The sequence below is a fragment of the Geotrypetes seraphini genome, chromosome 4, assembly GCF_902459505.1.
Source record: "Geotrypetes seraphini chromosome 4, aGeoSer1.1, whole genome shotgun sequence".
NCBI classification, from domain to species: domain Eukaryota; kingdom Metazoa; phylum Chordata; class Amphibia; order Gymnophiona; family Dermophiidae; genus Geotrypetes; species Geotrypetes seraphini.
In genome coordinates this window covers 300,518,691-300,544,810 of record NC_047087.1, presented here as the reverse complement: position 1 = coordinate 300,544,810, position 26,120 = coordinate 300,518,691, and the positions used below count along the sequence as shown (strand labels likewise).

At 45.0% G+C, this 26,120-nt stretch overlaps 1 protein-coding gene across 6 annotated transcripts in view; it reads right to left on the bottom strand.

The window, feature by feature from the left end:
- Nucleotides 1-1,510: 1,510 nt before the first annotated feature.
- SORCS3 (sortilin related VPS10 domain containing receptor 3) overlaps nt 1,511-26,120 on the bottom strand; it is a 1,299,528-nt gene continuing 1,274,918 nt past the window's right edge. For all 6 annotated transcript variants that reach the window (XM_033941704.1, XM_033941705.1, XM_033941708.1 and 3 more), the window contains 3 exons: nt 21,400-21,505; nt 15,093-15,253; nt 1,511-2,692 (listed from right to left, as the gene is read on the bottom strand). In XM_033941704.1, the coding sequence (XP_033797595.1) occupies nt 2,628-2,692; nt 15,093-15,253; nt 21,400-21,505 (332 nt within the window). In that variant the 3' untranslated portion in view covers nt 1,511-2,627. The remainder of the gene's footprint in view (nt 2,693-15,092; nt 15,254-21,399; nt 21,506-26,120) is intronic.

Sequence of the window (26,120 nt, the reverse complement as noted above, 5' to 3'; positions counted from 1 at the left end):
ATTTTTTTTTAAAGTTGACAGACAAATGGAAGGAATGAAAGAAAATGGGTCTGCGTGGACTCTGTGTGGGTCCTGGCCAGAGTTAACAGTAGTTCTACCCAGTGGTGCAGTAAGCGGGGGAGGGGGCGGTCTACTTCATGCGCCGTCTTGGTGGGGGCGCTGACCCCTCTCCACCCCCGCTACTTCCCGACTCCCCCCTGCCGCGCGCGCGCACAACCCTTCCCTCCTTTAATTTTCCCGGTGCGAGCAGCATCACAAACTTGCTGCCTGTGATAATGTTGGCTCGCTCCGACGTCACTTCCGGGTCCCGTGCCTAGGAAGTCACATCAGAGGGGGAGCCGATATTGACGTAGGCAGCAAGTTTGTGATGCTGCTCGTGAGGAGAAAGTTATAGACGTGCAGGGGTAGGGAAGGGGGGCGAGCGTGAGGTGGGGGAAGGACAGGAAGGAGCGGGGGGCGGGGGAGGGGCACCCTTGCAACGCCACTGGTTCTACCTACTCCATTGCTGTTTCACAAGACCTGACTACAGAGCCTCTAGCCAGGAATCAAGAGGCTCCAGGTAGGTCACAGAAACCCCTCAAACACACATCACCCTCGGTATTCGCGGGGGATAGGGGCAGAGTCGGACCGCGAATGGAGAAAAACTGCAAATATCTTCTCATCTGGCTCTGACCCACCCCGCCTCCCTGGCCTTACCTGGTGTTCTAGCGGGCTTTCAGGGCAGGAACGATCTTCCTACGCTCCTGCTCTGTGCAGATCGCCAATAGGAAAAGACTGCCGTGAGTTCCCGTGGTCTCTTGAGACTATGGTGGGAGCGCACGGCAGCTATTTCCTATTGGCGATCTACATGGGGCAGGAGCGTAGGAAGATCGCTCCTGCCCCGAAAGCCTGCTAGACCTCCAGGTATGGCCGGGATGCCGCAGGGAAGGCGGGAAAGAGGTGGGAACGTGATAAAATATGTTTTTTCCCCCCTCCCCCCCAAAAAAAAAAATCACAAATTTGTGAAACCGCAAGTGTGGAAACCGTGAATGGGGAGGGGGAAGTGTAAACCTATTCATAAGAAGATAATGAAGTTAAAATGAGAGTGAGATGATATCAGCACATAAACGTATCACTCCAATCCTGAATCGAAGCGATCATTAATTTAGATCTCAAATAAATTATCACATCTTTTTTTTTTTTTCCTAAGTTAGCAGCTTCCGAGTAAATGTTCTTTTGAATGTCAATATTTTAGCTTGTAAATATTTCCAGATGTCACGTGAGAATCACGTGTGGGTTTTGGGCCCTGGGCGGTCGAGAGTTTGTGGGGGATTCCATCGTACCGCCAGTGAATGACAAGGACACAGTGCTAGTGAGGGTTCACTCCTAGCAGTTCACCTTCATCCCACTGGCTTCCAGATGGGCTTATTAAAGTCGGCGGAAGTGATCACAAGTCACTCAAGTTGCTCTGAAAAACTGAGGGCCTCTGCAGATTGCTGCTGGCAACACAGACCGGCCATCGGGTGCATGGTGGAAATCATCTCCTCCTGTCTTTTAATAAGGCTTAAAGCCTCATTTATGTAAATAGAAACAACCATATTGTTTAGACAGATATGAAAGCGTTAAGTACGACAGACAACCAAAACACTTCTAGAACCCAAAATTATTCTTTTTTTTTTTTTTTTTTTTCAACAGGAACTCGCAACAGGATCTTTGTCTTCCATTTTCCTCCCAGTTTTCTAAACATTAAATTATTTTCAAGAAATTAAAAATGTATTTACAAGGTAGTTATATACAGGATGCCATCCATATGAAACATGCACAGATTTAAAGGGCCTCGCTCATAGACTTCTGCATGTGAACTGGCAGCTAACCAACATCCAGCTGTCATTTTATGCCAGGCACACAAGTGGTGCCTATGGCCTGGCTGCACTGGGTAGGCCCACACTCTTGCTAGTGGAAGCTAAGAAGCATCAGGCCTGGCTAGAACCTGGAGGGGAGACCACTGGGGAATGCCAGGTGCTGTAAGCTACAGCAGTGGTTCCCAACCCTGTCCTGGAGGACCACCAGGCCAGATGGGTTTTCAGAATAGCCCTAATGACTATGCATGAGAGAGATATGCATTGAACGGAGGTGCCAGGCATGCAAATCTGTTCCATGCATATTCATTGGGGAAATCCTGAAAACCTGACTGGATTGTGGCCCTCGAGGAGGGACTTTGACATCCCTGCATTACCGCAAAGATTCCTCAATGTGCATGCAGGCCATGAGTCAATGGTCAACTCAAAGACATACACAGTTGAGTGGTAACAGTTTTCAAACTCTGGTAACGCACCAGGAAATATCAGTTTGCTATATGAACTCCCTTTATCTCTGCCTCTTCCCACCATCCCAGCCCTCTCCATTCTAGCTTTGTTTAGATTTTTAGGAGTCGGGGAAACCCTCCCAAAATATGTTTTCCACACTAGCTCCCTTTCATCCAACTCTAAGATGGACATGGCTCTGAATATACAAGGTGCTACTGGTATGAAAATGCTTAATATCTACCTGCTGTTTATGAACACGGCCCTGTAAACCAACCAAAGGAAAAATATGGCACATTTTCTAGTTTAAAAAAGTTGTGTGTGAAACTCCAGGAATTCTTTCTGTTAAACGCTAGTGCAGTTTGGGATCTCTTTTGTGCTTTCACTGTTCGTCACTGTGGCAATGCCTCCTACAAAAAAAAAAATAAATAAGTAAATAAGTAAAGGCAAATAGTTGACCTATGTATTACAATCGCTTGATAGGTATAGATGAGGGCTCTTCAAAAAGTTTCCAGACTTTTGTATTTTCGCAGGAAATGGTTGGGGCTGGGAAAGTGGTAAGAGGGGGTGTCATAGAATGTCATGTGGGAAAAAAGTATCGCAAAACAGGATGATTATATGGAACAGTGATGCAATTTGCTTTGGAGAAATTTTAATAAATAGTGTTTAAAATAAAATAATTGTGAAAACTTTTTGAAGATCCTCCGTACATTTCTTCATTTTTTTTAAATTCCTGGTCTTACCTATTCTGTTAGCAATCATATTTCAATTAATACTTGAGTATGATAATGATAATGACAAAAAAAAAAGGTCACCGCGAGAACGGAGACAAGGCCATTCACCGCCCCGTGGAGTGGTGCGTGGTCTTGTCTCCGCAGTTAAAGGAGTGAGCATGCGTGGTGAATGAGCGTACGGTCCGGCAGCCCCCTCTCTCCTGCCGGCCGGCCGTGCATCTCCCTCCTTCCCTTACCTTCTCTTTGTGGCAATTTCTATAAGACTATGCGTTGTATTGCAGCCTGAGCCTTGAAGTCGTGTAGCGTGTGGCTGCTGGAAAAGTCTCCTCTGACACAACTTCCTGTTTCGGTTGCATCAGAGAAGACTTTTCCAGCAGTCAACGTGACGCGACTTCAAGGCTCGGGCTGCAATAAAAAGCATAGCCTTATAGAAATCATCACAAAGAGAAGGTAAGGGGAAGAAAGGGAGGGAAATGCAAGGCTGGCCGGCGGGAGGAAGCTGCTGGACCGCGCAAAGGGTGCTGGGGTGGGGGGATGGAGAGGAGAAGACGCTGAAGCAGCCTGAAGGGAACTGGGGAAGAAAGAGCGGGGAGAAGACGCTGGGAAATGGGGAAGAGAGAGTAGGGCGAAAACGCTGGGAAATTGGGAAGAGACAGTGGGGAGAAGACCCTGGGAAATTAGAAAGAGAGAGTAGGGAGAAGATGCTGAGAAATGGGGAAGAAAGAGTGGGGAGAAGACGCTGGGAAATGGGGAAGAGATAGTGGGGAGAAGATGCTGGGGAAGAGAGAGTGGGAAGAAGTCACTGAGAAAGAGGATAGATTAAGAATATTTGAATCGCTATCCCCTTTTGACTCTTCCCTATCAATCTCCCCTGCCTTTTCTCCTTACCTTCCCCACCTCCCTTCCCCAATCTCATCCACTTTGGTTAACTCCTTCTATTTAAAGAATGATCTTCTCTCTAGGTTTGCGGGGATGGGGCGGAGACAGGGACAAATTTTTTCCCTATGTCATTCTGTAGTATAAACCACACCTAATTGTAAGCATGGTTTATAGAATAGTGCTTTTTTTTCCGTGCCAAATTTTTGGCTGCATATATAAATTTAGCCCTTGAAGGGCAATGCTAGAATGCACATTCTCATTTATCTAATTTAAAGACTATAGTTATAATTGTTGAGGAATCAGGTTTATTAGTAGGTGAGTAGAATACAGGGCAAGAACCTAGAAGGGTTTAAACTGTGATCCAAAGCCGAAATTTATTTGGTAGGTTCCAGCTACCATTAACTTGCTGCACTAGTTCAATTTTTACTTGTAATTATAAAATTAACTCTTTCAATAAACCAATTTGATTATTCAAGTTTGTTTCACATTTCCTTTGTCATTTGTGGGAACTTTGCTTGCGAAGGGAGGTCAGGGGTTCTGAGTCCCAGTTTCCTGACAATAGCTCTGCAATAAAACAGGCCTCTGGGTGAAAGCATGGCAAAACAAGAGATAAAGTTTGCATTCTTTTGGGTATAAATTACAAAGGCAGGTTTTTTGGATTTTTTTTTTTTACCCTAACATGTAATGGGATCTGTTTATATCTTCTCAGTGCCATGCTTTATATGTATATATGAGAGTCGCTTGGGATTTAAAATTGGCTTTATTTAGCTCAAATCAATAGTAGCCCAGATCAACAATCTTAATTGAGGTCAGATTAAAGAAATATAGAGGAATTTACAATCTCTTTGTCTCAGTAAGATGTTATCTTTAATGTTTCCACACAGTCAATACTACGTATTGACTCTAACCTACCCCCTGTTTAGTGAATAAACTTGAACTTTGCTGGTCGCTGTCAGACTTGTACTGCTCTATAAAGAGACTGATTTTAAACAGAATTTCACTGTAGCAGCATTTTTCGCCTCTGCCCATGAAGAGATTGTCGTTTCCCCCCCTCCCGCAAAGGCACATTTTGTCCTGGGAGACCCCCCAGCCAGTCAAGTTTTCAAGATATCCCTAATGAATATGCATGAGAGAGATTTGCATATAATGGAAGTGACAGGTATGCAAATGTCTCTCATGTATATTCATTAGGGATATCTTGAAAACCTGACTGGCTGGGGGTCCCCCAGGACAGGTTTGGGAACCACTGCTATATAGGATTTGTCTCCGTAGCCATTAATGGTAAGTTCTGTCATAGGCTGTTGAGAGGCTAACGTGGAAGCAATAGAGCTTGGCAATTCATGATCGGTCCAGCTTAATGAGGATTAAGTCCTGGGAATTGGTCCTATGATGTAAAGGCCAGGACAGTTTAGGCATACACAACCCATTCTATCACTTTTTAGGAAAAATCTGAAAACTTATCTCTTTCAGAGATTCTTAACTGAGGACTGATCTAATTTATTGAAAATTTTTCTATTACCTTCATTATTGTTTTATATTATATTCTTTGTTATTATAAATCTTTGTTAACCGGCTCAAGTCCTTGCTGGAATGATCCGGTATATAAAATGGAAATTAGATTAGAGATTAGATAAGATTCTCTGATAGGCCCATTAAAGGGGCATCTCAGCAGACCTGCCCTCTGACCACCTTCTTGGGTGTGCAGGATTGTCTCGGATCATTATGACCTAAATGGCCTTCCTCCATGGTTCTTCTGTCCCATGATCTCACCTGGAATAAGCAATCCAGCTCCATGTTGCAATGTTTTCAATATACCAGATTGGATCAGCAATGTTGACAGCTTGATTCTCTTTAAAATAAATAGCTCAGGCCTGGTCTGGACAGCTATGTAACAAAGACCAAGTTTAACCTAACTTTCCTATACTCTTTAGGCCCAAAACTATCCCAAGACTAACCTTAACAATTTCAGAGGGAGCTAGGCGTGCGCAACAGTAGGCTTGAGTAGCTGGATGCGCTGGCGAAGATTTAAAGAAGTACCGGGGAATGGGGAAATAGCCAGGGAGTGGAGGGCACAAGTGTGGCGTGGGAGGGGAGGAAGGTGCTGGCACCCCCACCAAGACAGCACCTGGGGTGGTCCGCATTCCCTCCCCCCCATTACTATGCCACTGTGCACCCAGATCAGTGGCGTAAGAAGGGGGGAACAAGGGGGCGGTCTGCCCTGGGCCCCATGTTGGTGGAGGCACTGACACCCCTCCTCTTCCCATTCCTCCCCTCCATGCGTGCGCCCCTTCCATTCCCCGTACCACTGAATGAAGTTGTCCGCGGAGATCAATGCCGCACTCTTCATGACCCCCGTCGGCTCTCCCGCTGATGTCACTTCCAGGAAGTGACGCCAGAGGGAGAGCCGACGGGGTCGCGAGAAGCATGAGCAACAACATCAACTAGAGGTGCGGGGGAAGGGAAGGGGGGTGAATGCGGCAGGCAGGATCGGGGAAGGATTTGGGGTGGAGACGTGGGCAGGGGAGAGGCACCTCTCCCCCTCGCTACGCCACTGATCCAGATTATGTTATAAAATAGGTCCCCATGGATTGGCATCAGGAAGCCCAACGGGAGATGGCACACCCACTCACAAAACTGTCTCTTTTATCAAATGAGTGACAGATACCTATGCAATATGCTGTGCCTATCACAACCTTTAAACTTAAATGCAATTTGATTTTTTAAAAAAAATATACACTTCTCCCTCCGTATTTGCGGAGGACAGGGGCGGAACAGACCCGCGAATACGGAAAACCCGCAAATAACTTTTTATAGGTTATTCCCAGTTTTTTTTTGTAACAACCATCATTAAAATAATGAAATCGCGATTAAGCCTGAGTGTCCGTGTTCGTACTACAACCGCGTAGGGCCTGCAAACCCACACCTTTCTACCCCCTCATTCCCTATACAGAAACTTACTCTGGTTGCCTTTCTGTCCCAGCTGCATGGTGATGATTTCCCGAGGCATTGCACTGCTCAAGTCTCAGCACAATGCTAACCAAATTCTTCTCACACTCACTAACAGCACAGAAAAGCTCTTCGGCTCTGGAAGGCGCTCAATCTGTGGCGTACCAAGGGGGGGGAGGTCAGTCCGCCCCAGGTGCACGGCTTGGGGGGGGGGGGTGCACAGCGGGCCAGGTCCAGGTCCTCCTACCCTTCCTTTCCCTCGGCCTGCGCTGCTACAATCCTACCTCCCCCCAACAACAAGAAGTCTGTCCGACGTCAATTCTGACGTCGGAGAGGATGTTCCGGGCCAGCCAGGCAGTGATTGGCTGGCCCGGAACATCCTCTCCGACATCAGAATTGATGTCAGAAAAACTTCTTGTCAGCGGGGGGAGTTAAGATTGCAGGCGCGGACCGGAAGAAAGGAAGGGGAGAGGCGCTTTTTTTTTTTCTTTTTTTCTGCGGCAGGGAAGGCAGGATGTAGGCAGGCAAGCTGGCTGGCTTTAGCGTAGCAAGGATAGAGGGAGATTGGTAGGCAGACAGGCAAGCTGGCTTTGGGGGTGGACAAAATCTGGAAGGCAGTGGGGGGGGACATAAGGAGGCACTGGGGACACTAAGGACATGGGAAGGAGGCACTGGGGGCACCATGGACACGGGAAGGAGGCACTGGGGGCACCATGGACACGGGAAGGAGGCACTGGGGGCACCAAGGACACGGGAAGGAGGCACTGGGAGCATCATGGACACGGGAAGGAGGCACTGGGGGCACCATGGACACGGGAAGGAGGCACTGGGGGCACTAAGGACATGGGAAGAAAGGAGGGGGGGAATAAAAAGGGACAATTGTTGGGCCTGAGTGCAGAAAGAAATGAAAGAAAGGATACACAGTCAATTAATAGATGTCCCCTTTTAATGAAAAAAATAAATGGTCACGTTACCTCTGACTTACTTTCTTTGCAGCAGAGTCGGCAGCCGCACTGAGTTGCAGGAAGGTCCCGCGATGACTCGTCTGCTGGCTCTGCTATGGAAGAAGTATGTTACGTTGGAGGGGGTGGACCCGGCAGACGCAGTCATTGCGAGACTTTGCCACAACTCCCTGGGTCTGCCGGAGCAGAGCCAGCTGACGAGTCATCGCGGGACCTTCCAGCTTGCGGCTGCTGAGTCCGCTCCAGAGCAAGTACGTCAGAGTGGGGTGGATTGGCAGCCGGCAGCTACAGTCATCGTGGGACCTTGCTGCATAAAGGGAGAGAAAGGAGCAAGATTGCTGGAATGGAAGAGTGGTGGAGGGAAAGAAAGGGGGCAGGGTGGTATGGAAGTGTGGTGCTGATAGAATTGATGTACAGAGAAAGGGGAGAGACATAAGGGGGAAGGATATTGGAGGGAAAGAAAGGGGGCAGATGCTGATTGAAGAGGGGTGGATGGCGAGAGAAAGGGCAGACATTGTATGGTAGTGGGGATCCTATGCTGGATGGAAGTGCAGATGGGAGAGATAAGGGAGCAAATGCAGGAAGGAAATGGGAGGAGAGAAAGAGGGGAGCAGACGCTGGATAGAAGTGGACAGAGAGAGGAGAAGGTACTAGATGGAAGAGTTGGAGAAAGAGGGTACATGATGGAAGGAGGGGATAAATAAAAGGAGGGCACATGATGGGGAGAAAATGATTGAGTTAGGGAAACACTGGAGGGGTGAGGGAAAGAGATGGCAAGCTTTAGGTAGACAGTAAAAAAGGACATTGATGAGAGGGTAGTAAGAACGTAATCTAGACAGATGCAGAAAATAAACCGAAAAGGGAAATGAGGGAAAAAAGGGAAAGGGATTGCAGAGGAAAGGTGTGGGAGAGGGAAGGAGAGGAAAGAGATGCCAGACCAATGGGGGTGAAAGGAGAGATGGAAGGGGGAGGCATACAGTTTCTGGAAGGGGCATAGAAGGAGAGAAGATGCCATATAGGGGAAGAGAGATGGCAGACAGTAGATGGAAGGAAGAGAGTTACAAGAAGATGAGGAAAGCAGAAACCACAGAAGACAAAGGTAGAAAAAAATTTTCTATTTATTTATTGCTTTAGGAGACATGTGTCACTGTTTCTGTGGTGCACTGTATGCAGATTCCAGCTTCTTACTGGTTCAATTTAATCTTTGTCTATGTATTTCTATTATACCCCCCCCCCCCTTTACAAAACTGTGGAGCATTTTTTAGCGCCAGCCGTGGTGGTAGCAGCTCTGATGCTCAGAATTCTATGAGCGTCAGAGCTGTTACCACCGTGGCTAAAATCCACACTACAGTTTTGTAAAAGGGGGAGGGGTTAGTTTGTGATGACATTCCATACTAGGCGAAGGTGTTTTCTGTGTTCTGTGTGTTCGAAAGACATGGTTTTCTGTTAGGATTGATGGTGTAGGATTGATCTGTACTAGTCTGGCTTGTTTAGTTTTACAATGGGTGTATTGATGTTGTACTTCTCACTGCAGTATGTAAGATGCTGCCTTTTCCTAGGTACTCATGTGTGACATGTGGCTTATTACTAAAAATCATGTTTTTCGTACAGATGGGGGGGGGTGTCAAAAAAATGATGGGCCCCGGGTGTCACATATGCTAGGTACGCCACTGCACTCAATTTTCAACACTCTTCAGAACAGGCGCAATTGTCATTTTGAAGGCTCACTCTGGCACCCTATGCGGACCTCCGAGATGCGATGATCACGGAGGAGCAGGGAGAAAAGGGCAGGTAGGCAAAAAACGATATGAGAGGGGGAAGGGGTGATCGTGTTCCTTCTGGGGCTTATTTATTTTTTTATCTGGTGTGCTGCAGGTTGTAAATAACCCATAACCGGTAAGGGAGTGGTGCGGAGCCTTATCCCGTAGATTTTGTGCTTAAAGCGTTTTCTTTTATATTGTTGCAACGCCTTGATGGGGGGAGACTTAAGGGATTTGCTTCTGCTGTTGGCGATTTTCTAGCTGCACCAGGGAAAAAAGTGCCAGCATGCCAAAAATCGCGAAATCGCGAGCGCTGAAACCGCAAATACAGAGGGGGAAGTATAAGCTACTTCTTTAGCAGCTTAGAGAATAAGAAGGAACACACATAAAAATGTTGGTTGCATGATTAATGCTGGACTGTTCTAAAGGTACTCATTAAACTAATTTATTTAAATGATCCTCTATTTAACATACACATTAGGGGCTCACTTAAGAGGATGGATGTTTACCTGCACACCGCAGACCAGTGTCAGATAAATTTGCACCAGGATAAGTAATAGCGGGAGCAACTTTTATCAACTAATGGATGCTAATTAAGAGTCGGCAGTAATCCTTCAGCATTATCTTGGCTCATTAGTTTTATCATGGACTGACAAGAATAGCTGCAGGCAATAGCCGAATTGAAATAAATAAAGTCGTCAGCGAAGCATGAGGGCCTCTGCACTGGGCACCTTATTAAGTGGGCAACCTCCCCGCCGAGGTCTGCAGACAATTTGGGTTTTCAGAGCACTGCCGTATGAATATGCATGGAAGAGGATTTGCATGCCCCTGGTCGCAAGACGTGTTCAGATCTATGTTGTTCACATTCACTAGGGTTACCCTGAAAATTCAACTGGCACTTGAAGTCACCTCTGACCTAAAAACACACTAGTGTATCCAAGGATGCACTTAAGATTCAATTAATGAAAGCATCCAAAAAGAAGTGTAAAAATCAGCAAAATTCTTCTTTAAATATTTTCACTTATGCAAAATGTATGACATCAACTATAAGAACATAAGAATAGCCCTACTGGATCAGACCAATGGTCCATCAAGCCCAGGAACCCGTTCTCACGGTGGCCAATCCAGGTCCCTAGTACCTGGCCAAAACCCAAGGTGTAGCAATATTCCATGCTACTGATTCAGGGCAAGCAGTGGCTTCCCCCATGCCTATCTCAATAACAGACTTTGGACTTTTCCTCCAGGAACTTGTCCAAACCTTTCTTAAAACCAGCTACGCTATCTGCTCTTACCACATCCTCTGGCAACGCGTTTCAGAGCTTAACTATTGGAAGAATTATGACCGCCTGAATTTTCCTTTCTGGTGGGCAAATTTGTGCTCCAGCTATAGGTAGGAAAAAAATGAATGCTGATAGTTTGGGGCACAGTAATTTATTTAAAGGGTGTGTGTGGGGGGGTATTTCTGTCCTAATTTTGACCTTTGTGTATTTACACCTAGGGTGGGCGGGGGGCATAAAATGGTTATATATATTTGTAAGTTGAGTGTGCTTTTATTGACTTATTATTCTATGTTATATAGTTGTGTCTTGCACTATTGATATTTGGAAAATCAATTCAGATTTTAAAAAACAAAACTATTCTCTGAGTGAAAAAAAATTTCCTTCAATTGGTTTTAAAAGTATTTCCCTGTAACTTCATTGAGTGTCCCCTAGTCTTTCTAATTTTTGACGGAGTGAAAAATTGATCCACTTGTACCCGTTCTGCTCCACTCAGGATATTGTAGACTTCAACCATATCTCCCCCTCAGCCGTCTCTTGTGGGAAATTTGAACATTATTCTTATTTATGGGGGGTTTTTTGGGTAAGGACTTTGATAAATAAGGCAGGAAATTAACACATCTGATTCCCAAGTTTCCCTCATTGCCTTAAAGATTTAGTCATTCGTCCCAAATTTTCATTTCTTTTTCTGTTCCAATCAGGAGTGCAAAAACTAACTGGCTGACATTCAAAGCGATTTAAAGAGGCAGGAATACCGCGAGTTGCAGCGAGAGGTCGTGGTAGCAGTTTCCAAAGGCTGGCCCCAAAGGTCAGGAGCGAAAGGGCCTTTATTTCTGTTCCAGTGACCCCCATGGACCACCAGGGACATAAGGTAAGCCTGGGAGGCCTACCTAGATCTTGGGGGTTTGAGGGTATAGGGGGGCATGCTCGATGGACCTTTGATTCCTGTGGGTTGAAAGAGGGTTTAGGAGAGAGGGGGGCTATTTTGAAGGCCTGGGAAAGGATCAGGGGGGACTTTGAAGGATCTGGTGGCCATCTCCATCACATTTAGTCTCCAATATTCAGTGCTGGTGCACAGACATGGTCCAGCACTGAATATCAGGGGCTAATCTAACCGGTAATGATCAGCATAAAAAAAAAATGCTGACTGCTCTGGACAAAGTGCCGAGTTTTGAAAAGCCGTCCGGGCCCCCATGTCCTCAAAAGGGAGACATGTCCGTGAAAATCTGGATGTCTGGTAACCCTACCCAACCCCCTCCCTCTCTGAGATGCAACGAGTCCCTTCTGTGATCCAGTTCTCAATATGTTCATCATTCTGTCCCTTGTACCATCTCAGGTGAGGTTTCCCTCATGGAATAAGAGCTGCTGCTTTGGAGCCAGTACAAATCTTCCCACGCAGAGACTATAAAATGGTAAGCATGAAACTCACATATGCCTTTAAAAAGTCTTGGTAGGAGGGCTGTAAACATTGCTATTTGGTACATTCAACTTTCTGAATTTGCTAGCAGCTCTAAACATTTCGGGCTGCAAAACATCTATGCCTACTGTTTAACAAACGAAAACACCAGGGATTTTTCCCACTACAAAAATGTTGCTTAAATCATAAATCCGACAGAGGAAATGACAGCTACATTCCATAGCATGCACAATTCACTGATGTTCTCATAACGGTGGCAGAAAAACCTCAGACACCCTAGCAATGTCCTCAACATTCATTATTTCAAGCATCCAGGACTGCTTAAACAAGAGGCTAGATTCACTAAGGGCACGGATCCGATCCGATCCGTGTCCGGGGGGGCCTGATTCACGAATCGCCCTCATGCAAATGAGGGCGATCGGAATCACGCCAACTGCCTGTCCGGATGCAAATCATCTGTAGATGGTCTGTACATGCGCTGGCCCTCCGAGCTAAAACCACGGGCTTGCACTGCGGGGAAGGGTGGGAGAGTCCGGACTGCAGGAGTTCAGGGCAGGCAGGAGATTGGGGCAGGCAGGAAATCGGGGCAGGCAGAAGAGTCAGGGCTGCAGGAGTTCAGGACAGACAGGAGATTGGGCCAGGCAAGAGAGTCGGGGCAGCAGGAGATCGGGGCAGGCAGGAGATCGGGGCAGGCAAGAGAGACGGGGCAGCAGGAGATCAGGGCAGGCAAGAGAGTCGGGGCAGCAGGAGATCGGGGCAGGCAGGAGATCGGGGCAGGCAAGAGAATCGGGGCAGCAGGAGATCGGGGCAAGCAAGAGAGTCGGGGCAGCAGGAGATCAGGGCAGGCAAAAGAGTCGGGCAGCAGGAGATCGGGGCAGGCAGGAGATCGGGGCAGGCAAGAGAGTCGGGGCAGCAGGAGATCGGGGCAAGCAAGAGAGTCGGGGCAGCAGGAGATCGGGGCAGGCAAGAGAGTCGGGGCAGCAGGAGATCGGGGCAGGCAAGAGAGACGGGGCAGCAGGAGATCAGGGCAGGCAAGAGAGTCGGGGCAGCAGGAGATCGGGGCAAGCAAGAGAGTCGGGGCAGCAGGAGATCAGGGCAGGCAAAAGAGTCGGGGCAGCAGGAGATTGGGGCAGGCAAGAGAGTCGGGGCAGCAGGAGATCGGGGCAGGCAGGAAAGTTGGGGGAGCAGGAGATTGGGGCAGGTGGGAGAGTCAGGCTGCAGGAGTTTGGGGCTGAAAGCAGGAGTTCGGGGCAGAGAGCAGGGCGGCAAAAGGCAGGGTAGTCGGAAAGGACCTTGTTTGTGATCGTCCAGCCCAGTCGGTGTTGCAGGGTTTTGGTTAGTGAATCGCTGCCTGCCATCATTTGAATGCCGTTCCCCCTCATTTGCATGCGCGTATCGGAGGATGGTCGGGACACAGGTTAGTGAATCAGGTCGGAGGGAAATCGGGTCACAAAGGGGTCGCAAACCGATCGGTTTGCTTAGTGAATCTAGCCCAAGGTTTGGAAAAAAGTAATCGTGGCTCCCCAAAATCACCACACTTAAATATATTAAGGTGCTCATTTTTTTTGCTCAAGAGGAGGCGGTAGCAGCTAGCGCGGCCGGCGGTTTAGCGCATGCTATTATGTGCGTTAAACCGCTAACACGCCTTCGTAAAAGGAGCCCTTAGTTTTTTAAATTTTTGAAAGGGGTCGTGTCAGGGGTGTAAAATAGGCATGGAAGCACTATTCAGCTATTACACTGACATTACTGACCTCTAGTGCGTCTATAACTCAGGAATGCTCATTGTCTCCTAAACAGGAGACCATAAGTGCTTCCATATTAATTTACCGTATTTGCCGGCGTATAAGACGACTTTTCAGTACCTTAAAATCCTCCCCAAAGTCGGGGGTCGTCTTATACGCCGGGTACTGTTTACATGCCCTTACTTTACATTAGAGAGCTGCACGGGGACGCCCTTAGGGTCGCGGGGATCCCGTGGGGACGCCCCCTAGGGTCGCGGGGATCCCATGGGGACGCTTCCGAGGGTCGCGGGGCTCCTGCGGGGCTGGATGCTCAGTCTTCTGGATGTACGCGGCTCTTCTTCTCCCTACCTTCTCTGCTTGCAGCACAGAGCCGAACGGAAGTCTTCCCGACGTCAGCGCTGACGTCGGAGGGGAGGGAGGGCTTAAACAAAGCCCTCCCTCCCTCCGACGTCAGCGCTGACGTCGGGAAGACTTCCGTTCGGCTCTGTGCTGCAGGCATGGCAGATAAGGAGAAGGAGAGTAGCCTCGCGGTTCGAGTGGCTACCAAGAGAGAGGGGCGGCCGCCCCGCCCCGGTTGCAGCACAGCCGGCCAGGTTCCCTTACTTTTGTGGCACTTCCCCGACCGACCGATAACAGCCCGGGTCCGACAATCCTCCCTGCTCTGTAGCCGCGAATCTAAATACCTTCTTACAGCAGCTGTAAGAAGGTAATTTAGATTCGCGGTTAAGGGCAGGGAGGTTTGTCGGACCGGGGCTGTTGTCGGTCGGTCGGGGAAGTGCCACAAAAGTAAGGGAACCTGGCCGGCTGTGCTGCACCCAGGGCGGTAGAGAAGGTGTGCGGAAGAAGGGGTCGTCTTATACGGCGAATATAACACAAAACTCTATTTTTTAACTAAAAGTTGGGGGGTCGTCTTATACGCCCAGTCGTCTTATACGCCGGCAAATACGGTATTTTAAGCCAGAAAATTCAACTAATAGAAAAATGCTTATTTTACAGGCCACACAGTAGTTGGGAAAGTCCCATGCTAAGCCCATTTGCTAGTACAGATTAGAGAAAGGACCCCTTAATGTTTTATGAAAATTAATGCTTTTACCTGTAACCCGTGTGTCCAGTTCTTTGTCTAAAAGCTCTTCAGGATCTGTGAAATCACCAAGTGTGATTTTGGAAGTATTTTCACTTTGGCTGACAGATCCAATCATTTCCTGTTCCTTATCATGCTGGACTTGGGCATAGATGTTTAGCCAAGGGATTTTCCTGTTTTAGAAAGAGAACCATTACATTTGCAAGACTCATTCTTGGGCCCAAAACAGCATAACTTTATAGCAATGGTTTAACTGCAAACATTGCAAACAAAAGAAGAAATCCAACAGGAACTGCAGTGAAAATGCATCAAAAAAAACAAAAAGAACTGCAGACAAAATGTACAAGATGCAGGCTATATTTATAATGTCAAATATAAATACGGTTAATGTTACCACCCTTCAAACAAACCTAAGGACCCGACACGGTCCATGTTTCGGTAAACACGCCTTCTTCAGGGGTCCTAACAAATATAAATCAAAATATACAATTACAGATATGTGAAGACATAAAAACTTTAAAAAATGGACAAGTGGTGTGGTAATAAATAGATAAAATCCATGAGAGCCATTACAGATATGTGAAGACATGACAACTTAAAAGATGGTATAATAATGAGAGCCATAAAACAACCGTCATGGTGAACAAATAACATCAATAAATATAAAAAGCAGAAGGAGATAGCTGGTGGTAAGAAAGTCTAATGGATAAGAGAAAGATTGCATAAATGGATGAATGGAACATACCAGGGTTGATAAGGTTTGAATTAAACCGCAATAAAAATGATAGTAAACTAAAACCAATAAAATTTTTACTGCAGTTTAATTCAAACCTTATCAACCCTGGTATGTTCCATTCATCCATTTATGCAATCTTTCTCTTATCCATTAGACTTTCTTACCACCAGCTATCTCCTTCTGCTTTTTATATTTATTGATGTTATTTGTTCACCATGACGGTTGTTTTATGGCTCTTATTATTATACTATCTTTTAAGTTGTCATGTCTTCAATATTTGTAATGGCTCTCATGGGTTTTATGTATTTATTACCACACCACTTGTCCATTTTTTTAAGTTTTTATGTCTTCACATACCTGTAATTGTACATTTTGATTTATATTTGTTACGACCCCTGAAGAAGGCGTGTTTGCTGAAACACGGACTGTGTCGGGTCCTTAGGTTTGTTTGAAGGGTGGTAACATTAACCGCATTTATATTTGATACTAGCTGATCACCCGGCGATGCCCGGATATAAATTCCCTTCAGGAACATTCACTTGAGGATTAACATCACACAAATTTACAGTTTCGGCTTCACCACACCACACCACAGCGGCACTTCCTTATATACTGTTGACTGTGACATCATTCTGACTGTGTGACATCATTCCCCAAGCTTCACACCATTGGTCAAAGCAATATCTGTCTTTTTCGATGAGTCTTTACATGTCATCCCCTTCCCACCCCCACAGTATTTTTTTCCCAGATAGCAATTGATATGTATACCAAGTTTGGTTGAAATCTGTCCATGCGTTTCGGAGTTATGCTGGAACATACATACATACATCCGATTTTATATATATATAGCTGATGCCCCGGCGTTGCACGGGTATTTAATTATAGCAATAACACTGTAAATGGATTCAAATAAAGATACTTTATAGTGGTGAAGGAAATTATTTTTTTACAGCTTAATAAAAAGTACAATATTCAAATTATAATGTGATATATTTGACAAAATGAATACAATACAACTAACGCAAAACGTGATTATAAACAACATTTTTAGTTTCACCTCCAGGAGCAAGAACATATAAATTCTTGGGTGAACCCACCCTTGAGCAAGCAACATAGAGTTGTGGGCCGAGAGACCCCCAGAACATATCACCCCAGGTAGTGAGGGATCTGCATACCAAGTTTCGTTCAAATCGGTCAAGCCGTTTTTGCGTGATCGCGGCACATACACACACACATACCTCCGATTTTATATATATAGATAGATTATAAATATAGCCTGCATCTTGTACATTTTGTCTGCAGTTCTTTTTGTTTGTTTGTTTTTTTAATTTCAAACATTACCACCATGTACAGATGGAGAAATTTAGGCGTACCTTCGGGAGGGGGTGGGGTGACTAGGGATTTCTACGTAACAGCAATAAGATACTGAATGAGGGGGGAAGGGAGTTGTGGGGGAATGAGGGGTGTAACAACATTTTGGAAAACCTTTGATGACTGGCTTTATGTTGTATCTCAATGTTCAATACAACACCTATTGGGTATTCACTGTATTGTTTTGGAGGTTTTTCTGTCATCAATAAAAATGATTTGAACTAACACCATGTACAGTTGTACACGTGTCTGTCAGTGCTATAGAAATGATAAATAGTAGAAGTAGATGTATGACTATACAGATGGCCAAAGACAACAGAAGTCAGATCACTTTGGAGATCTTTTACAAACAGTTCACATGCTTTTAACTTTTAATGCTGGGGGGGGGGCGCTACTGTGGATGTGGTGTGTGGGGGGCATCCATGTGATCAACAGGGCTTTCACTTTCAATTTGGAAGGCCAGCTCCATACATTTATTGTAATCCAGGGGTGTCAAAGTCCCTCCTCGAGGGCTGCAATCCAGTCGGGTTTTCAGGATTTCCCCAATGAATATGCATGAGATCTATTAGCATACAATGAAAGCAGTGCATGCATATTCATTGGGGAAATCCTGAAAACCCGACTGGATTGCAACCCTCGAGGAGGGACTTTGACACCCCTGTTGTAAATCCATGTACATCCAAGGTATTAGGTACCATCAATATAGGACCCCTGAAGAAGGCAAATTACCTGCCGAAACATGGACCGTGTAGGAGGGTCCGATTCTCACATTCCGTGAGCTTGTACAATCATTGACACATTCAGTACCTGATTAATCCTGCGGTTGCTTCTACTTGAAATTGACTATTTAACTAAATTATCTTTCCTGGACATCCAGAGACTTGTGTTCTTTGTGTTTTTGTACTTCGAGTTTCAAGTTTTATTAGGTATTTATACGCCGTTTGTCAAGATTATCTAAGCGGTTTTTACAATCAGGTACTCAAGCATTTTCCCTCTCTGTCCCGGTGGGCTCACAATCTATCTAACGTACCTGGAGCTATGGAGGATTAAGTGACTTGCCCAAGGTCACAGGGAGCAGCGCAGGGTTTGAACCCACAACCCCAGGGTGCTGAGGCTATAGCTCTAACCACTGCGCCATACACTCGATTTTGTTTGTGGAACATCGGTCCTTCTTCCTTGCTTGTGCTTGCTCAACAGGGGTAATGCCCTGGCTTATTCGCTTGGCCACTTATGCATCCTTTGGATGGGGGGATCTGGTGAGTTGGGCCGTATTTCCAGGAAGGTCTTTGCTGAACTGAGAGGGAAAGGAAGGGGGCCCTGGAACATTTTTTATCCAGGTAATTTCTGGGACAAGACGCAATATATGCGGCATGTCTTGTCTGTGCGTATGGTGGGTGGGGGAGGGGGGGGGGAGAGAGGAGTACACACATGCGCAGGTCTGCATGATAGCCTTTCAAATTACAATGCTAATAATTTGAATTGGCTGCATGGTCCAGGTGATCGAGTCTTCGATGAGATGTTTAACCCTTTCAGGACCATAAGGATCGTAGGCCAATTTTTGTGGTTTTGACGACATTTTTATGGTAAAAAGGGCTTGCAGATGCCAAAAAATTGATTTTTTTTTGTGAAATATCATTATTATTATTTAAAAAATCACACTTCTGGCTTATGGACAGTGTGGCAAGTGAATCTTCTCGTCAATCTGGCAACGACGCTAATGAATGAATGTCGGAACCAGTTTGTTTACATAAAGGCAGTATCATATGGAATCCGTACATATCAAATTTAGAACTGTAGACTATCCCAATCAAAATTGATAGGATTTTAAAGTTATGGGACAAATATGTCCCTTGGTCCTGAAAGGGCTACGGAAGGTTAGGTCTCAGATGCAGGCCTATACAGGTCCCACAGGTCTGCTAAGTGCGTGAGAAAAGAAATCTTCTAAGCAGGGACATAGCCAGAAGTTCATTTTTAGAGATTTTCTAAAATGTACTGAGGGGGGTCCTGATATTCTTCCCTTCACCTGCCACCATATTACCTTTCCTGGCAAGGTTGCCAAGCCCCGTCAGCCAAAGACATCTTTTGCCTGTGGCACTTATTAGGTGTGCTTTGGCCGCTAATGCCAGCTCTCCCGCACATGCTCAGTTAGACTTGAACGGAACAAATTACATCCTACTGCAGGCAAGACTCAGGTAGGCGATGTCTTTTGTTGGCGGGGTGAGGGGGCGGTTCACCACGGGTGCCGACTTGCTAAGGGCATGGCACCCCTCCTCTTCTCTGCCTCCCCCCCCCCGCTCCTCTCCTTGCCATGCGTGCGCACCCCTTGCCCTTCCCTTATACCTTTTTTACTTCCCCTCCTATATTGATGGACCCATGCCCAGGAAGTGAGGTCAAAGGGCGAGCCATCACCGACGTGGGCATGCTGCTCACGCCGGAGAACTTAAAAAATTATGGGGAAAGGGATGGGGGCACGTGGGCAGTGGACGGGTTAGAGAGTGGGGGAGAGGCGCCACCGTCCCACGCACCGCTCACTCTTACTACATCACAAGATAATTACAGTGTTCCCCCGTGAATTCGCGGTTCGTGAATCGCGGACTCGCTCACTCGCGGTCTGCTCCGACCGCCTCTTCCTGTAGTAAAGTCGGGCTGCGTGTCAAAGCAGCTCACGATTGGTGTAGCCCGACTTTACTACAGGAAGAGGCGGTCGGAGCAGACCGCGAGTGATTTTTTTCACCCACTGGCGCTCCAGCTGCCTCTGCAGCTGCCCTCCCCTGCCTCGTAACACCCCTTCTTATTAAATCACACTGGCTACCTATTAATCATCGAATAACTTTTAAAATAGCATTTCTAGTCTTTAAGGTTCTACTATATAACACCCCTCAATTTATATCTAGAATGATTATTCCATATCATTCAAATCGATCCCTTCGATCATCACAGCAAGAGTTACTATTGGTCCCCTCACTAAAAATTGTGGGAACAAGGAGAAACGACATGTTCTCTGTTTTAGCTCCCCAACTCTGGAACACTCTGCCTCTTTTTATCAGAAAAGATTATCTCTTATAAAAAACTTTTAAAAACTTTTTTATTTAATGATGCTTTTAATGAATAATAATTTTTTTTCTCCTTTTTTTTTTTTTCTCTTTCTTCCCCAATTTATGTTTTTTCCTAATATATGTTTTTTCCTTCACCATTAGAAAAACTTGTAACTTTTCCCCCCTTTCCCCCCCTTTCATGTTTGTTTTTAATGTATTATTTAATTATCTAACAAATATTTGTTTTGTTGTTTTTAATGTTTTACTAATATGATTGTATGTTCTCTTATAATCTGTTTTTAAATGTACATCGCTTAGAATGTTTTAAATAGGCGATTCATCAAAAATAAAGTGAACTTGAACTTGACAGGTGAAAAACCGCATTTGCGTTTTTTTGAATTTGCGGGGATTCCTGGAACGGAACCCCTGCGAATTTCAGGGGAGTACTGTATATGAATTTACGGTGCCCAATTAACTGAATACTGAAGGCAGAAGCAAGTATTGACAAAGACACATTAATCGGTTGGTGCAGTCACGGTATCTCTCGTTTGTGTGCGTTTTATGCTTGTGCCCAATTTCTTTACCACATTCATTCTCCCACTAATAGAAAGTCGATAATTATAAATAGCTGTCGAGAGATGTGAAGAGTAAAAAGGACAAGCTTAACCCTTTCAGGACCATAAGGATCGTAGGCCAATTTTTGTGGTTTTGACGACATTTTTATGGTAAAAAGGGCTTGCAGATGCCAAAAAATTGATTTTTTTTGTGAAATATCATTTTTTTTTTTTTTTTAAATCACACTTCTGGCTTATGGACAGTGTGGCAAGTGAATCTTCTCGTCAATCTGGCAACGACGCTAATGAATGAATGTCGGAACCAGTTTGTTTACATAAAGGCAGTATCGTATGAAATCTGTACATATCAAATTTAGAACCGTTAGACTATCCCAATCAAAATTTATAGGATTTTAAAGTTATGGGACAAATATGTCCCTTGGTCCTGAAAGGGTTAAACGCTGCAAAACATTAATACTCACTTACTGAGTTTTGCTTCAGAACATTCAAAATGAATTTTATCTAATAACGGCATGAAACGTTACAAGTTCAAGATCTACAGTACTCGAGCCTTGAACGCTGCAATAAGATCACACTGAATAAATGCCTTTAGAATTTCTTACCTTTTAAATTTATAGATTAAAAATCCAGCCAAGCCAACAAATACCACAGACAAAAGCATTAGCATGGCAGAACTGCTGTGCCCTGTGCTGGAATCTACCAACGGCGCTGCAAAAACGAAGGGAAGAGGGCGTTATGTCCTTTAACGAAACGGTCATAATGTTACAGTCATTGTTCCTACAGCGGCTTGTGGCCTTACGGAAGCCCAGCATGCACCGAAACAGAAACACAATGGCCAGAAATACTTAAAGCACCTTTTTTCCTGATTGTTGCTGTTTTTCGGGTCTCGGAGACCCGTAAAACAGTAACAATCGTGACGCCAGGAGTGGAAGCCAATGAGAACAGCATTTTTTTTCCTGTTTGTCCAAGGGGGAAATGTTTAGTACCGTGGAACAGATGATCTTGATGCAGGGGTTTATTTAATCCAACACGTAAAGGTTAGTCAGCATTTCACAAAGAGGGGCTGCGTGGAGAATGACACGGTGACAAAAGTCATCACTCTTCCCATCCCTGCGGATAACAACGGGAAACCATCCCGTGTCATTCTTTAGTGTCTATCTCAACCTCAGTCCTTCTACATCAGCGTTCTTCAATGCAAGGCTTGAGGGTCAGTGGCTGGGCCCATTCATACTCTGATTCTTATTTGAGCCAAGTATAGGATAATGAAGCCATTGTGATATCACTGATGAGGTAGGTTCTTAGGCACTGGTGGAATGAAGCATTATGACATCATAATCTCAGCTCTGGAATATTGCTACTCTTTGGGTTTCAGGCAGGCACTTGGGACCTGGGTTGGCTACTGCTGGAAACACGATACTGGGATTGATGGACCTTCAGTCTGTCCCAGTATGGCAACGCTTATGGTTTTATGTTCTAAGGATACTGGGCTTGATGGACCTTCAGTCAGTCCCAGTATGGCAATGCTTATGGTCTTATGTTCTAACCATCTGGTGTCATTCATTAGTGTCTATGTCAACCTCAGTCCTTCTACACTAGCATTCTTCAATGGAAGGCTTGAGGGTCAGTGGCTGGCCCATTCATACTCTGATTCTTCACTCTCTCCTTCAAGAATGGCATGGAGATCGTTGCCCGTGGTTATCCGTGCAGACAGGAACGATGATGAATTTTGTCACCGTGTCATTCTATAGTGCTGCATGTTAGTTGGGTAAATACTGACCGCAGATAGATCCACACCTGGGTGTTTCAGAACAGGCTGGATATTTTGATAGACCTTCCATCTACATTAGTGCCTTCCAAATTTGTGCCCCCATTGTTTTGGATCCCTGAGGAAGGCAGTTTTAGCCGAAACACGGACCGTGTTGGGCCCGCACCATTCATATTCTCTCTTCGTGAAATGATGAATGACCTTTACATGTTGGATTAAATAAACTCCTGCATCAAGAACATCTATTCTATGGTGGGGTTTTTTTTTTTATTTTTTTTTTGGGGTTTCTCCTTTCTACTGTGTAATTGCTGTCTTTTTTTGTTTGTTTTTGGAAATGCTTAGTACATCATATTCATAAGCTGGAGACTTTTATAAATGACTCTTGCTATCTGTTTCGCAACAGTAACTATAGAGAAGTGGCACCAGAGTACAAGTCTGTTCATGCAAGCCAACACATTTTGATAAACCAAGCAGTAAGGTTAAAAGTGATGCTCTTAGTTCAATACAAGGTGTCCGGAGGACTGCATTGGAGGTCAAATGACCTGTGGGTCACTGTTCTGTTCACAAGATTATCAGTACCTTCTGTGACCAGAGTATTTGCTAGTCCGTTCTGCTACTTAGGGACCCTTCTACTAAAATGGGTTTGTGACGTGGAAACACTGAAGAAAAAGCCAAAAGGGAACCTTTAAGACAGAAACACAAGAGCAAGCAAAAGAGTCGTAAGGCAGATATGTCCATAGCCAAAGTCCAGATCAACCAAAACAGTCTTTATTGATGACAGCAAATGGTGAAAACGCTGAAAATCACCACTGGTGATCAAAAGTGTGTGCTTGTATCTTCAGCGGTCTTTTTACTCAGCTGTTTATCTTTGTTCCACATTTTCGCCACTTTTTTATGTTTTATATGAAGACTATTCAAAATGTTGGGTGATCGTGGCACCGAGGTAACCCCTCTTCAAACCCAGTATGCACCCAAAAAGAAGGAGAGAAAGCCTCAGACTGATGTATCAGTATAGAACCAAAAGGTACAAATCAAAACTGCTTTTGATACTTTCACTGTCAAAAAAACTCCCTCACAGAACAGCTCAGGTTTAGAAAAGGGCAAAGTCACCCGGAGGCACGTTCAAGGACTTAGCTGACAAAAGACGACTTGAGCTCCAACGCTGTCACATCTTCTCCAATCTTCCCTTTTCTAAACCTGAGGTTTTTTGCCAGTGAAAAGCAGTTTTGATTTGTACCTTTTGGTTTTATACTGCTACATTAGTCCGAGGCTTTTTCTCCCTCTTTTTGGATGCATGCTGGGTTTGTCACAATCACACGATATTTTGAATCATTAAATGAACATATTATATGTCGTGCATCCTTGTATAATATGAAGACTATTACAAAATAGACTTGATAAAGGCTATTTTAGCCGAAACGGTATCAAGGTCAAATCTGCATTCGCTGTCATCCATTGCTTTGGCACCTACATTCGCTGTCATCAATAAAAGCTGTTTTGGTTGATCCGGACTTTGGCTGTGGATATCTCTGCCTTACGACTTTTTTGTTTGCTTTAGAAAATAGGTTTACCACATGTTAATTCAGGACTTCCCTGTGTACCAAGCCCATTTTTAACGCTGCCGTAAATATAGCTTTTTTTTTTTAACTATTTTTATTTTTACAGTTTCAGTGCTAATTTTTTCACTGCAAAAAAAAAATCAATAAATAAATACATAGGTCCTCGTTTCCTAAAGTGTTCTAACCGATTAGTGTGCGCTAATCGATTTAACGCACGCTAAATGCTAACGCGCGCATGTTAGTCTATCGACGCGTTAGCATTTAGGTCGCGCTAATTCAATTAGTCAAAGAGGGGGATAAAGTAGGGGTACTTGCCATCTTCTATTTAAGAGGCACTAACAGCCCAATTCTATAACAGGCACCCCAAAATTAGGCGCCAAGTAGTGCAGCGCTAAGTGTGATTCTCTAAAAGTTAGGTGCCCTTTATGGTGCCTAAAGTGGACTTAGGCGTCAATAGGCATCCAAACCTTGGGTGTACCCTCTTTATATCAGGGTTTTCTTGGTGACGGGATAATTGCGCGCCAGACACCAGCACGCCAACAATCCAGTGCTGACAATTTGGCGCAAGAAAGAAGCGCGCCACGGAAAAACTTATTTTTAAAGAGCTCTGACGGGGGGGGGGGATGCCCCCCCCCCCCACTTTACTGCATAGTGTTCGCGCTGCCGTTGGGGGGGGGAGTGCAACCCCCTACATTATAGAGAAAATGGAACTTTTCCAGAAAAAAATCGGAAAAAGTTCTGTTTTCTCTATAATGGAGGATTCCAACCCTCCAAACCCCCCCCCAACAACAGCACGAACACTATGCATTAAAGTGAGGGGGTTCTCCCCACACCCCCGTCGTAGCTCTTTAAAAATAAGTTTTTCCGTGGCGCGCTTCTTTTTTGCGCCGAATTGTCAGCGCTGGATTGTCGGCGCACCGATGTCTCGCGCGCCACTGACTATGAACCGTTTTCTTGGCTTAAATGAGTGCGCTTAAGTCCAAAACAGGCACCTACGTGACAGGCGTGCAAATTTTCAGTTAATAGGTATGTCCCTGGCCTATGTACATGACATACTAAAGTAGCAGTAAATAGGCTTTGTTCCAACCTTCTTAGCCAATGCATTGCTCTCATTTAAAAAAGAACCTGCTTGTTGGAAAAGGATGCACTAAAAATATTGACAATTCAGCCTTTTCTGGCCCATGAATACCCTCTGACCAGGAGATACACCCCAGATGGTGAGAGCTGAATTGGACTCTGACACATATACACACACCAGACCAGACCAGGAAAGTTTTGTGCAATCTTATATCCTGCTGAAATCTCGCCAATCGGATTTCTAGGCGGGTTATAAGCAGCATATCACTATGCCCCTCAAAATCGCATCAGGCAGGAGGGCACCCGTACATGCGTGGATGCCACGAGCACGCACATAGTTCGCTTTGAAGGGTTGTATTTACAAGAGATTTCTCGACAGAACATTATCATTCCAGGCTGGCAAAAGGAATGAGTGTTTAACCAAATTCATTCCAAATGCATTTTCTTATCAAATTTTTAGAAAGTCAATTAAAATTTACCTTTTTGATAAATTTCTCTGATTCTTTTTTTTTTAACTTCTTTATTCATTTTTGCAATCCAATATATAGTGTAACAGGTTAACAAGCAAATAATATCAAAGTACTTAACACTGCCCTCCAAAACCCTTTCAACCCCCTCCCCCCAGAATATGCACAGCAATCTTTTCATGAATCAAAGGGAAATAATAATACTTAATATGAATTGATGGCACCATATAACAATAATGCTTAATAATTAATTCTTACAAAATTTTATTAAGAGACCCCCAAATCTCCTTGAATTTACTATGGTGTCCCAGTTGTAATGAAATCATATATTCAAACTTATATATTTGGCATAAGGTTTCCCACCAAAAACTGTGATTTAAGTTATCCCAAGATTTCCAATTTTTTGTAATAAGTTGCATAGCAACTCCCGTCAAGATAAGAAGTAATTTGTGCTG